Source organism: Acanthochromis polyacanthus, chromosome 1, assembly GCF_021347895.1.
Source record: "Acanthochromis polyacanthus isolate Apoly-LR-REF ecotype Palm Island chromosome 1, KAUST_Apoly_ChrSc, whole genome shotgun sequence".
Classification (NCBI taxonomy): domain Eukaryota; kingdom Metazoa; phylum Chordata; class Actinopteri; family Pomacentridae; genus Acanthochromis; species Acanthochromis polyacanthus.
The window spans coordinates 38,998,680-39,013,257 of NC_067113.1; the positions used below are offsets into that span (position 1 = coordinate 38,998,680).

Below are 14,578 nucleotides of genomic sequence, written 5' to 3' on the forward strand. Positions count from 1 at the left end.
GTTCTGTGGTACTCTTGTCCTCACTTCCAGGCGGTTTCATGTCCAGACCTGTCCCGGCTTCCCTCCCTCCTCCTCGGCCTCCAGAGCTGCTCCTCTCCGCTCGGAGCTCCGGGAATTTTCCACTGCTGTTCCCGGAACCTCCCTCCATTATCGTCCTCCTCCTCCCTCCGCCCCTCTGGCTCCCCGGAAAGTCTCCTTATGTGACATTTCCGGGAAGCTCCGCCCCTCCTAACTGTCTCGGCCCTTAAAACCAGCCGCAGCCGGCGTCCCCTCACTTCACCCGGATCATCTCTGTTCGGTTCTTGGGAGTTTTTTCTGGAAGTTTTGTGTCCAACATGGCGCAGATCAACACCTGCCTGAAGCACACCTTCACCATCTTCAACATCCTCTTTGCGGTGAGTTTTTGTTTTTCTGAATTCGATTATTTATTATAATCCGCAAATTGTGCGTGAATTTAAAGTGCGCAGCGCAGGTGGGAGTCGTCAGTGCGCATGTCCGAAAAACAGCACAAACGGCGTTAAATGTCAAATTCACTGAACTTATTGGGGTGTTTGTTTGGTTTTTAGTTCCTACACAACTTTTCAGAGCTTAGTTTGTTTATTTTTAGTGTTTTAATCCGGTTTTTATTTAGTTTACTTCTTTGTAGTCTTGCTCTTTACATAAACTGTGACTTTAATGGTTAAATGTGAAAAAAAGTCAAACAAGTGGCTCATTTTGACCAAAAAAAACCAACAAAAACTCAGATTATTCTCATGTAAACTAGTAAAAACGTTAGAAAATGATTAATTGAAGCCTTACATGTGAATAAAACTCAAACAAATGGTTCATTTTGATGAAAAAAAAACAAAGATTCTGTTTTTTTTTTCTCAGGTCTGCAAGTAAACAAGTTCAATTTAAAGAGTCTTAAAGCCTTATATGTGAAAAAAGTACAGGGAATGGCTTGTTTTTGACCAAAAGCAACAACAAAAATTCAGATTATTCCCATTGCAATCAAACAAGAAAGTGTAAAAGCCTGAAATGTTTGCTAGTTTTGTGCCTCTGGTGGTTTCCAATAATCCCAAGTCATTAAATGCGACCAGAAGCAGCTGTTTTCTGAAGCAGGAAGTGCCTCTGTGGGCTGTTTTATCTCGATGAAAGCGTCTGGCCTCGTTTACCTGCCAACAGGAATGTTTTTTTGGGTGGATCTGTGGCCGTTGGAGGTCAGCCGACAGCTGGGAGTCGGTCTCAGGTTTCAAAACTTCCACTTCCTGCAGAGAGAACCAGCTTCTCTGAGCTTCAGGTTCATCCATCGAGCTGCTTTTAGATCCAAACAGTGGAGTTTAATCAGGGTTTTATTGGCTTAAAGGTTCCGGTTTTCCGACATGTGAGAGGCAGGCAGCCATTTTATCTCCTGGATGGAAGTGTTTGGAGCTCAAGGATGTCTGGAAAAGTCCAAATGTTTGGATTTCTTACTGTTGAAACTCTTTAGTCAAATGTTTGCATGTAAAACTGTAAAAATGATGCTGTAGTTCAGTAGAAGACATGAAAGTTGGTAGAAATGATGGTCAACTTTTATCTTGAGGTTTCAGGAAACTTTGATTCAGTTTCAGCCTTGAAACTTTATCTTCCTGCAGAACAAACCAACATTTCTGCTGTTTTTAGAGTTTAGTTCAGCAGTTTGAATGTCAGCAGAAGCAGAACTTTGATAGGAAGTCGAGATGTAATCTGTTTGGACGTCATTAGAGCGGCCATTTTCTAAAGCTGATGCGACCCAAAGAGTTCAGAGCAAAGAGCAGCCAAAAGGTTCAAAGTGATCAGTTTACTGGCATGTAGGGACTCAAAACAGCAGATTTCTACATCTGAGGAGCTTTAAAAAGCACATTTAGGGTGTTTTTTTTTATTAGAAAAAAACTTACTGACTGTTGCATAATCCTCTTGATATACAACCAAAAACTGAAAGACAGAAATGTTGATGTAGTTTTGTATAAAATCAACTTTCATTAACTTAAAAACCTCAAAATACTGAGCTTAATGTGATTTTGAGACACAAAACCAGCAGATTTCTACATCTAAGGAGCGCTAAAGTCTAATTTTGGTGGATTTTTGTTATAATTGTATGTGTTAAAAAACGTGTGACTGTAAAATTACATTTTTACTGATTTAAAGTGTTTTCCCACTAGATAATTACTGTTTATTTAAAAATAAAACTTACAGAAGAAAAATTACCTGTGATATGTAGTAAAATAATTGAGAAACGTTTGAATTTACACGTTAATGTTTTTTTTTTTTAAACAAAAACTTTGTCAGTGAAAAATAACACTTTGTGCTCATTTTAAAGTTGGCTTTATTTGCTCATTTTACAGACAATTATTTAAAAAGAGAAATTATGTAAGTTAAGGTTTGAAGACGGTAAATAATATTTAAAATGTTATTTTACAGATTTTCACTGTAATTAAATCGTTTTTAGTAAAACTATCAAAAAGTAATAATTTACATGTTAGCTAAATTTTTTTGGAATGGTCCTCTTTATATTTTTACAACTGGCTGTAAAATTCAACTAAAATGTGATTGATTTCCAGATATTTGCAGTTATTGTCACAGATTAACCGTTTTTAAAATTCTTTTAACATATTTTTTTAAAAATCCTTTTGCTTGTTTTTATTTTTTACAGTGTATTTACAGTGGTTGTTTGTTTTTATCCTTCAGCTTGAATTCTAATAAACCGGCTTAATTTCCAGATATTTGTTATTTTCAGTTTTTAACGTACTTTTGAGGCTCCTTCTCTTGTTTTTTTTTTTTTTTACAGTGTAGTTCCGGTGGTTGTGGTTTGTTTTAATAAACTGGCTGTTCCAGATTGTAGTTTTGTATAAAGCGTTTTTTTGAGTGTTTTTCTTGGCTCTAATAAATGTATTTTTGTTCCAGATTGTGGGCGGAGTCATCATCGGTCTCGCTCTGCTGTGTCAGGTCGTCACCAATGTGGAAGGACGAGAAGACGTGAGTTAATGACGGTAAAAAAAATGAACTTCTTCTTGTTGGACTGAATAAATCCTGACCTGGAGACGTTTTTGTTCCAGCTGGAGGGTCGTACCGGCGGCCTGGTCGCCCTCTATGTGTTCGGAGCCATCACCATGATGGTCGCCATCCTGGGCGCCTACGGAGCTCACAAGGAGAGCAAATGCTCGCTCATCGCGGTGAGTAAAGAGACGTTTCGGCACATCTGGTTTACAAACTGGGTCAACGGTCTGAGGGGAAAACCAAAGACAAATCTGAAGAGAAGCAATCTGAGATGTGGTTTGTTCCTGTTCTGCCCTGAACTTCCCCTGAGCCGCCAAAACGAGGACGTTCCTGGAAGCTTTCGCCACAATTCATTACAAAAGTATCTGATTTAGCTGTAAATTAGAGGTTCATGTCAAAGAAATCCTGACGTAATACAACAGAAAACTGTGACGTTGTGTGAAACATGGACAGAAACGCACAAAATGAAGCATAAATTTACACTAAATGAAAATTAAATGTGACTATAAAAGAATTTGGTGTGAATGTTTTCACACAGCTTTATTTCATAATTAATTTGTACGGAGTTCTAGGGCTGGACCCGAGTATCCTGAATATTCGTTCACTACGGCGGTATCCGGAGATTAATTTTGGTATCCGAATATTCACCACCAGCCCCCCCACCCCACGTCGGACGTTAGGGGGCGGGACGAATATTCGGATACGAAAATTAATATCTGGATACCGCCGTAGCGAACGAATATTCGGATATTCGTCTTTAATGGGGCCCAATTATTCGGAGGCCAGAAAGCCACTATTCAGGCCAGCACCAGCCACCAAAACCAGATAATTTAGAGTCTAAAGCTGCCTCTGTATGTTTCTAAAGGTTGAGTAAAAAACAATGAGGAAGAAACTAAGATTATCTGATGGTTTTGTTCTGAAGAGCAGCTTTTTTTTTTTTTGATGTTCTCTTGCATTATGTTGATTTTTTTTTTCCTGTTGTGAAACTCTGGTCAAAGTTAAACAGTCTGGAAATCCGTCGTTGCATCAGATTCAGTGTTTTTAAGTCGTTTTTTTTTGTGTTCCTCCCTTCAGTTCCTGGTCTGTATGATCATCGGAACCCTGCTGATGCTCCGAGCTGGAATCCCGACCGCCATCGCTCGTCCTCAGGTAGAAACTCGACGCCGCCGAACTAAAGGTTTAACGGGTTAAAGAGGAAGCGCTGCAGGTTGTTTGTTCGGCAGACGCTCCTCTGTTTGTTCACGGCCACAACACCAACCTGTGGGCAACAATGAAAGTGAAATCCGACACTCAGGATGGCAAACAAACGCTGAAGTTTCAAATAAAGAAGCAAAGCGTGAGAGCAAAACCTAAAACTCGACTTTGTTCCTACACTATGAAAAGTAGCTTTAATTAAATTCAACACTGATTACATGATTAGGAGCTAATTTTTAGCCATCATTATGTTAAAAAGAAGTATTTGACTTCATTAAAAGAACTTTAAAACTTCAGCAGTAGAAGCTAGCAACATATTCTGAGAGAAAAATCACCTTTTGTTAATCTTAATTACAAACAAAATACAAAAAGAAGCTAAATGAACAAATGAAATGTATTAGAAAAAAAGTGTCTAAAATGGTAATTAACAGACATTAAGTTTAGTTTCAACACTTTTCTACATAATCTAAACTTATGTTTAAACAAATTGGTTACCTTTTTTTAAAAAAAAAGTTAATTACTGTAGTAAGGTTATCCTTGGTAGTATAACTTATTTATTACAGCTTTTATAGATTTGTTTTCATATTTTCTCAGTTTCTAATAATAATTGTAATGTTAAAAATAAGTATTTGATATGAACTGAAAAATAGTTTAAATGTAAATGATTTTTGTGTTAATTTTGTAATTTCATTGTTCAATAAGTTATTTTTTTGTTTTGCTAAAACAACAAAATACATTAATAATTTTGCTAAGATTTCTCTTCATATTTTTGACATTTGAACTGTTTTTAACACCATTTTTTATTATGTTCTAAAGAAAATAATTAGCTGCAGCTTTCACCCATTTTTATTATTATTCTTTGACTTTACTGTTCTAGTTTATTAGTGGTATGTTTGTTTTAGGAAATAAATGAGCTGATCTGAGTACTTCAACACTGTGCCAGCACTTTGAGTTTTCTAATTTAATTTGTTTGTTTTTGCAGGTTGAGAACATTTTGAGGGCAAAGTTGCAAGATTATCTGCCTCTGGATGATGCTCCGTCTGATTTGCAGAACATGGCCAACTCCCTGCAGACGTCGGTGAGTTTAGCTTCTTTATTGTCGCAATCTACATAATTTACTTTAAGTGCTAAATAAATAAAATACTTCTGATTGCAATCATGGTCCTGAAATGTAATTTGATTTCAGAATATATAATTTTTAAAATGCTCCCTGGCGAGCCTGAGTGGTGGTGATCTATCGGCTCTGAAAACTTGTCCACTAGTCAAACCTTAGCCACAACACCCAGATCTAAACGTTCAAACAACCTATTGTGGGTCTGTTATGAAATGTCCTCACGAGGTCACAAACTGGTGTTGGTCCCCACAAAGCTGAGCGAGAACACGTACACACTCGCCCAACTAAAATGTGTTCATCATAAACCAGCGGTTCTCTAACTTCTTCTGTCAGGCCTCCCTTTAGAGGACAAAACTACTGCTGGAACTGAACAATCTAGTATTTTACTTTCTCATCAAAACAACTTGACAAAGTCTAAATTATTTTAAATTTATAGTTTTACAAATTTACAGGTATTGTCTTCGCTGTAACTTTTACACTTTGTAAAGTTGTCCCGCGGGCTGAAATGGACCATCTGGTTGGCCGGTTTTGTCCCACAGGTCGCATGTTTGACACCCCTGCTAAAAATAATTGGAGTGGATGAACTGAGGTGGTATCCCGGCGGTCCAATTGCACTTTTGAGGCCCAGTCTGTATTTGCATACTTGGTATTATTGCGTTTTGGTACTGCCAGCAGAGTTTGAATATTATGTGCTGCGAAAAACAGGCCGATTTTAAGGCCGCAGTTCAGCCAATTAATTCTGCGTAGTCGGACCTTTTCTTTCCAATCACTCCCATCCCCCACACTTTGAGAATCTCTGCTACAGTATTATTTATGTAAATATCTAGTTTAAGAATCTACAATGATGTTTATTCTTATGGCTAAAGTAAATCTTAAGTTTTAGACTCTAATTTATTAATGATGCTAATTTACCTTTAATCATTTAGGGTTGATGGGTAAGATCAATGTAAAAAATTTACAAATTTAACTGACTAATTTAAACATAAAGGTTGAAACCTTCTCGATTCATCATAGGACATTCTCAGACTTCTGCTGGCAAACATCAGCTTATCCAGGTTGGCTCCAGATTTTAGTGTCATTTACTGTCGGTATAAAACCAAACTTTCAGAATCGGTGAGGCCTGTAGATAAATGTGCTGCCGTCAGTGAGTTTCCAGGTCACAAGCTTTTGTTGACGGACCGGTTTTCATTCCTAGAATCTCCCAGGTGTGGCTCCGGCCTCTGATTGGCTGGCGCTCTGACAAATAGGTGTGTCATCAGGCAGAAATTCAAATACAGAGTCAAGAGGAGATGATGTCATCCTCGCGCAACCATGTTTTATAATGTCTAAAGGTCACCTCGTCTTTGTGGATTGTTTTTAAGGAGGGCTGGGACTCAACACATCCTTTTTTTTTTTTTTTTCCCCACATTTATATTTCTGATGAAAATGAACCAAAAATATCAGAACGCAAAAGACGGAACGTAAAAAAAAAGAGCTGATTTTAATAAGGTTCCTTCTTTTTCTTCTGTTTTTAGGTTTCACAGTTTTTCTTTTGGATTTAAGATCTACTGAAGTGAAACAAACCTTAAAAAAAAACAGTTGAGTCCTTGCATCTATGTGAAAAGAGCCTTTTCTTTCTCTAATCTACACAAAACCATCGGCGTGAAGTCCTTTTCAGGCAGCAGCTTTAAAAGCAAACAAACCTTTGACGTTTTTCACCGCAGAGCAGATTAGGATCAGATGGAAAATCCCCTGAAGGTCTAACCACTGGCTGTCTGACTGTTAATGCGTCAACACAAAGCAGCGGTTTGGACTTCCTGTTTTGGCTCTTTCAAATTTGCAGCATGTAAATTCTACCTGCAGCTAAAGTACAACAGAGTCAAACTAGTGTCGGTATAATTCAATAAAAGAGAAATTAAACTCTCAGAAGCAAAAACAAAAAAGTAAAACGGACAAATATGTGACGATTATATCAACACAAATCTAACTCCACTTAATCGGCATACTTTAATATTAAAGGCTCCGTATACGGAATAAAACTGCATTCTTATTAGTTTTTATGCAGATGATGTTTTATTTGAAAAATTCCAGTGAATTAGTTTCAAACCTACTGCAGGATTAAACTTTTCACTTCTGTAATAGAAATGAAGGTTTAGGTGCAGCTTTTGAGTCATTTCATAAAAATATTAGTCATTTTGAGCATATTTTTGTAAAGTTGTAGACTCATTAAAGCCACATTAGATTTTGAGTCATTGGTAGGCAAATTATTAGTCCTTTAGAATTTTGTCACCTTTAAGAATTTTTTTTTTTAAATAAAATGTTGTCAGACTGAATGAATTTGTAGTAATTCTGGTCAAATTTTTGATAGAATAAACAAATTTTGAGATATTCCATGCAAAGAATTAGTAATTTTGAACATGTTTTTGTTCATTTAACCAATTTCAAGATTTCATTTCAAATATTAGTAATTTTTAGGGCTGGCCCGAATAGTGGTTTCTGGCCTCTGAATATTCAGGGCCTATTAAAGACGAATATCCGTTCCGCCCCGTAATGTCTGACGGGGGGGGGGGGGCTTGTGGCGGAGACGGCCCGACTATTCGGATCCGTTCGTCTGGTCTCCCGGGTCCAAATTTTGCCTTTGTTTTGTCTTCAGTTAAACTGAATAATTCCCAAACAGTGGAGATCTTCAGCATCTTATCTTGTGTTTATGCAACGAAGTGAAGCATGACGTCAGAGTCTGCAGCCACCCGGACATTCAGGTGGTGGTAAGAAACAGGAATGGGTGAGACGAAGAAGAGACGAGCTCCGAATATTTTCGTCTGGGGGGAGGAGGGGGTGATCAGTCACAGGACTGGATGAGCCGATGTGGGCCGAAGGAAGACCGTAACGCTGCATATTCTTTCCACCCGGTAACGGGGGGGGGCGAATATTCGGATACCAAAATTAATATCTGGATACCACCGTAGCGAATGAATATTCGGGTCCAGCCCTAGTAATTTAACACACTTTTGTCTAATTTTCCTAATTTCTAATCCTCTTGTACTAAATATTAGTCATTTTTAACATATTACTCAGACAGATTTTTGAGTCATTTTAGAGAAAATATTAGTAATTTTTTAAAACATTTTGTCAAATTTGAAAAATTATTAACGATATTTTGTCATACTGCACAAATTTTGAGTAATTTTGGTCATGTTTTTGTTAAATCAGACAAATGTTAATTTATTTTTGGTCACATTTAACAAAGTCTGAGTCAAACTGGGGCCTTTTTTTTTTTTTTTTTGACAAATTGAACAAACCCAGCATTTGTTGATTCCAAATGAAAAAACAAAACAAGAAAACCACCGTTGGTCCACATGTTGCCTGTCAGCAGCATGCTTCTGCAAAATAAAGACTCCAGATTTAATGTTTTTACCGCTGCACTGTGTAACCCTGAAGTGTGTAAACCAACCTTCAGAGTTTAATAAAAAGACATAAGCTGTCATTTTAGCTTCCGTCAGCTCAGACCTCAGATTTTTGACAAATTTAAGTCGCATTAGGAAGATTTTGAATCATTTTAGACCAAATATAAATCAGCGCTAAGAACTAAATCCAGTTTTTGTCAGACCAGATCCATTCTTAGATGCCTGTCTTTTTTTTTTTTGTTCACATTTAATCAATTTTGAGTCATTGTTGGACAGATTTGCCACATTGGCTGCATTTTGAATAATTAACAGATTTTTTTTTTTTTTTTTTTTTCCCCACATTCAACAAAATTTTGGGCCAAATGTTTGACCGCTAACCCTCCTGTGTTTCTTCTTCTTTGGTTTCAGTTTCACTGCTGCGGTCTGTTCAGCTACACGGACTGGAGGAAGAACATCCCACAATCCTGTTCCTGCGACCCGGAGATGGAGGAAGGCCAGTGTCAGAACATCGAGTACAGGGTGAGTGACGATCAATCCGACTCGTCCGCCGATCCGATTCTTCACGTCCAGATCTTTAACTCTTCTTTTTAATCTTCTCTTCTAGGACTTGCTTTTTCAGTTCGCTCAGACCAAGTCCATCTACGCCAAGGTCAGTAAACCGGATTAACATCTAAAGAGATGAATGAAAACAAAGCTGAAGGTGAAATTCTAACGGCTGTTTGTAATTCCAGCCCTGCTTCCCCATCATGATGCATTACATCCTGCTGTTCTTCGACGTCCTGCTCGGCGTCGTCTTCACTCTGGCTATTCTGGCTGTGAGTTTATTTCATTTATTTATCCAGAGAAGGCTGAAATGTTTAGTTTTATATCCATCAGTGCAACAGGTAAACCCATCGGGTGTTTATTCTGTTACTGGAGCGTCCTCTAGGGGGCGCCACAGGAAAAACTCTGAATTTAAGGTGTTTTTTTTCCAGTTGAATGTCATTGACTAGACCAATAATACAATCGTCTTTAGTTTAGTAAATGTACTTCACTAATTTAAATGTTTCAGACAAATTAATGTCGCAATAGACGAATTTTGAGACATTTGGTCAAATTTTTGTCGAATTAGACAATTTTCCGTAATTTTTTTTTTTAACAGATTTTGGCCACAGACAAACTGGAGTCGTTGCAGACAAACTTTTTATTTCTGATCGATTCTTCTCACATTAATCACATTGTGAGTCATTCTGGACAAAAGTTTAGTCATGTCAGATGGTTTTTGTGACACAAATTTGGAGTAATTTTAGACAAAATTTGTTTTTTGACAGATTCATCTCATAAGTCACATTTTGAATCTTTTGGGGCAAACTTTTGATAATTGAACAATTTCCAAGTCATTTTTGCCTCATTAGATAAATTCTGAGTGGTTTTGAACAACTGTTTTGTCAGATTCTTCATATTTTAAAGCTTTAGGGGTGAAACTTTTTGCATATTTTGACAACTTTTAAGACCTTTTGGACAAAAAGTTTGACAGGATTTTGTCAGACAAATTTTGAGTCACTTCAGAATAAATTTTATTCATTTCTGACACATTCTTCTCACAATAGACGCATTTTGAGATATTTTTGTCAAATTCTACATCGTTTTGAATTTCTGTTAAATAAATTTTAATTAGGAGATTATAATCTCATTAATTATGCAAATAAAGTGGTGTAATTTAAATTCCTCTGATCCGTTTATTTAAAGTTAGCGATGATATTCGACCATAATAAACACTAAAACATGGATGCAGATTATTTAATGCACATAAAATCTAAATAAACATTTTTTACCTTTAAGAATGTTTAATGGATAAACTGGAAAGTAATTTCAGTTAAATTTAATCTTGAAAATAAATAAACATTTATCCTGTAAATACTCCGTGAAGCAGATTTATTACGTATATTTAGACATTTTGCTCCAGAATGTGATTTTTTTTAACGTTATTTTTGTAGAATTTTTTTTAAACTGTACTTCCTGTGTTTTTTCTTCTTCTCTCTTTTTAAACTGTACTTCCTGTGTTTTTTCTTTTTTTTTTAAACTGTACTTCCTGTGTTTTTTCTTCTCTCTTTTTAAACTGTGCTTCCTGTGTTTTTTCTTTTTTTTTAAACTGTACTTCCTGTGTTTTTTCTTCTTTTTTTTAAACTGTACTTCCTGTGTTTTTTCTTCTTCTCTTTTTAAACTGTACTTCTTGTGTTTCTTTTTTTAAAAACTGTACTTCCTGTTTTTTTTTTAAACTGTACTTCCTGTGTTTTTTCTTCTTCTCTCTTTTTAAACTGTGCTTCCTGTGTTTTTTCTTTTTTTTTTTAAACTGTACTTCCTGTGTTTTTTCTTCTTCTCTTTTTTTAAACTGTACTTCCTGTGTTTTTTCTTCTTCTCTTTTTAAACTGTACTTCTTGTGTTTCTTTTTTTTAAAAACTGTACTTCCTGTTTTTTTTTTAAACTGTACTTCCTGTGTTTCTTCTTCTTCTTTTTTTTTAAACTGTACTTCCTGTGTTTTTTCTTCTCTTTTTTTTAAACTGTACTTCCTGTTTCAGCTGCTGGGTCTGGTCCTGTCCTCCATCATGATCCATCAGCTCCGTTATCCGAACCGGCCCACCGTCCTGCTGTCGGTTCCGACCATCTTCGCCCCGGCGCCGCCCAAATACCAGGAGCTGCACAACCCCCCGCCCTACTGAGGCGCCCCCTGCTGGCGGAAAGTTCGGGTTCCTGTTGTTTTTTTTCTTGATTATTTCTGTTTGTTGAACTGTGTCCAAAGTGCCTGAAGTTTCAATGTTTGTTTTCCTGCGGTCTGAAGTTTGAAATGCACCTTTTCTTAGTTTCCTCTCTAACGTCACAGAATAACTGTAAACGAATCTCATGTCTCCAGAAGAAGATTTGTACCAAAAGACGGAAAAATGTGAGAAAATTAATTTTTGTACGACATTAAAAGTCTCTATTTTGAGTTTAAGGTCCAACATTTGACTCTTTATTTTCCTATTTTGAGCCAGAAACCCTCAAATTTTGACTCACGTTTGACAGATTTTTGTCACATTTGATGAATTTTGAGTGTTTTGGACAAAATTTTACTCATTTTTGACCCTTTTTTTTTTTTTTTTTTTTTTTTTTGTAAGATTATGCACCTTTTGGGTAATTTTGGACAGTTTGTGTTTCGGCCAAACTGTCATTTTAAACAAAATTTTTGACTTTTTTTTTTTTTTTGTCACATTTGACAAAATTGTCTCAAATCGAGTAATTTCAGACAAAATTTAAGTCTTTTTCAGATTCTTCTCACATTGGAGACATTTTCAGTCGTTTGGGGCAAACTTTGACAATATTTGAGCCTTTTTAACAGATTTTGGCCTCATTGCACAACCTTTTACTAATTTTTGACAGATTTTGTCACATTTTTTAGTCTTTTTTTGCACTTTTATTTTAATCAGTTTGGACACATCTGAATACAATGCCTGCGAAAATTTGAATGTTTCTTAAAGGTACCAAGATTGATCATTTTTCTGTAACTTTTTGTTTGAAAAGTCAAATTTAAGGGGAGAAATGGTTTTAAAATGAGTCCAAGTGATGGTTAAAGTGTAGATTTTGAGACGAACCTTGAAATTCGGCTCTAAAGTTCTCTAGAAAAACATCTTTAAACAATAAAAATGAATATTTTCTAAGACATTTGCCTCAAAACTTCTCTTCTGGACACATTTGAGCTGCAGAAAACCATCTACAAACTTCTAAACTTAACATTAGTAACAATATTTTTGAGAAAAGGCGTGAAACTGTTGCAAAAATCCAAAAGAAAAACATGTAATGTGATTGTGAAAAGTGAAATAAGTGCCAAGAATGTTTTCTGAAGCACTAAAATCCACCTCTGGAGCAAAAATGTCAAAAACTGACGTAAATCCAGCCGTGGTTCATTTCTGAAGTCGTCTTTGTTTTTAAAACGTTACAAATATGCTACTACTGTTTTTTTGTTTGTTTTTTTTGGTGTTTTTATTTTCTTTCTTTGTTATTAACAGCTGTAGTGCTCTTATTTTGAAAAGGGAAGTGTGATCGAAGGTCAGTTAAATGGGTGAAGAGTCATTTCAAAATAAGTCTATTACTACTTCTGAGAAAAACTAAGTTTGAGGGCAGAAATCCACTTTTTGTGCTTTATTTAGTTTGTAGGTAAGAAAACGAAAATACTCCTTATATTTTACAAATTTTTCTGTTTAAATTGTCTGACGGATCAACGACTAGCAGGAATAAAAGACAATAAAAGGAAACCTGAATTTGTGTGAATTATTTCTATTTTCCTCTGTATGTCGAGATCTAAAAGGACTTTAAATGATGTGAAAATCCTCCACATGGTGGCGCTGTGATCCAGTCTAACCATCAGTAGGTTTGAAAGTTGTTTACATTTTTAAAAACACAAAAATTTCGGAAAATTTTTACTGTTTATCAGGAAAAGAAATTGTAAAAACAGAATCTTCATATTTCCAACTTTCTGAAGACGTTTGAACACATCGTTGACTTCCAGTTTAGCCGTAAAAAATAACCATTTTTCTAAAAGTTACATTTAAAAATGGGTTATTTTGGACAAAATTGTCTTATTCAACAAAATTTGAGCCTTTTGAGGCAAAATTTTTGTTAGACAAGATCATTTTTGTCATTATTCAGCTTTCCCCAATAACTTTCACCTTTAATTTCTTATTTTTATGTTTTTGTAGATTTTTTATTATTTTCTTAGTTTTTGTCTTTGTAACTAAAAGTTTCTGATAGTTTTTTCCTAATTTTTGTCTGCTTTTTATAATTATCTACACATTGTGACTCTTTAGACTAAAATTTCACGTTAGCTCAAAAGTTTGACTAAATAAATGAACATTTTTATTTTTTTATCCAATTTTTTATTATTATTTATGACTCATATCTTTCACTCTGTAAACAGAAAATTAAACATATTTAATAATTTTACAGTAAACATTTAGATTTTTGTCACTTGTTTGGGGTCAAATAATTTTTAAAAAATAATATTTTCAATATTTTATGAAATATTTTGGCTTTTTAAATATTAAATAAAAAAAAGATTAATCTCGGAATTAATTCTTTTTAATTTTTGATATTTTTAATTATTTTATTTGTGATTTTCTGAGGTCAGAATCTGCATAAAACGGAATCATACAGCCAGAATATTTAACAAAGTCATTAAAAAGAAAAAGTAATAAACGGATGTTTGTTGTTTTTATGTCGTCATGTGACGCTGCAGAGAGGAGCCGCTTTGAAGAGGTCTCACTCCGCTGCTTCTTCTGAGCACCAGACTCAGACACAAACAGAAACACTTCCTGGTTAAATGAAACTTAAGACGCAATAAACGTTTCTGTTTCATAATTTGACAGTTTAATGTTCATATTTATTAATTTTTTTTACTTACAAATCCAAACAGGTTTGCTTTATTTTGACTATTTTAACTTTTAGTCATATCATTTTTTAAAAATTTGTTGGATAATTTCCACTTTTTTCTCACTTTTCACGTTTTTTTTCTTCTGAAACTAAATGTTGTGATTATTTATATTTTTATAAGCATTAATTTGAAATATTATATGCAATAATTTCTCATTTCTATCTCAATTTGGCAGTTTTATCACGTTTTACTTCATGATCAATATGAGGACAGATGTTAGAGTTCCAGCTGTTCCATTAGACTGCAGTTATTCACAGAGAAATAAAACATCACATTCCTCCTAAAAACTAGATGGACTTTTATTAAATAAAGTGCTGGTGAATAAACAGTGGAGTTAAATGAGGAGATGTGAGACTTCCACATGGATCACTATCAACCAGGCGTGAACTAACCGTGACGTCACCCGTTGGTTTCAACGCCGAGAAAATGAAGCCCGGATTTTTTTTTTTT

The 14,578-nt window shown here is 35.2% G+C and overlaps 1 protein-coding gene across 1 annotated transcript; it reads left to right on the forward strand.

Moving 5' to 3' along the window:
* Positions 1-235: 235 nt before the first annotated feature.
* Positions 236-12,953, forward strand: LOC110963736 (tetraspanin-8-like). Its single transcript, XM_022212208.2, has 9 exons — positions 236-395; positions 2,902-2,973; positions 3,054-3,170; positions 4,069-4,143; positions 5,171-5,266; positions 9,094-9,204; positions 9,290-9,334; positions 9,417-9,500; positions 11,244-12,953. The coding sequence occupies exons 1-9, from the start codon at positions 336-338 to the stop codon at positions 11,382-11,384; spliced, it is 801 nt and encodes a 266-aa protein (XP_022067900.2). The 5' UTR covers positions 236-335; the 3' UTR covers positions 11,385-12,953.
* The last annotated feature ends 1,625 nt before the right edge of the window (positions 12,954-14,578 follow it).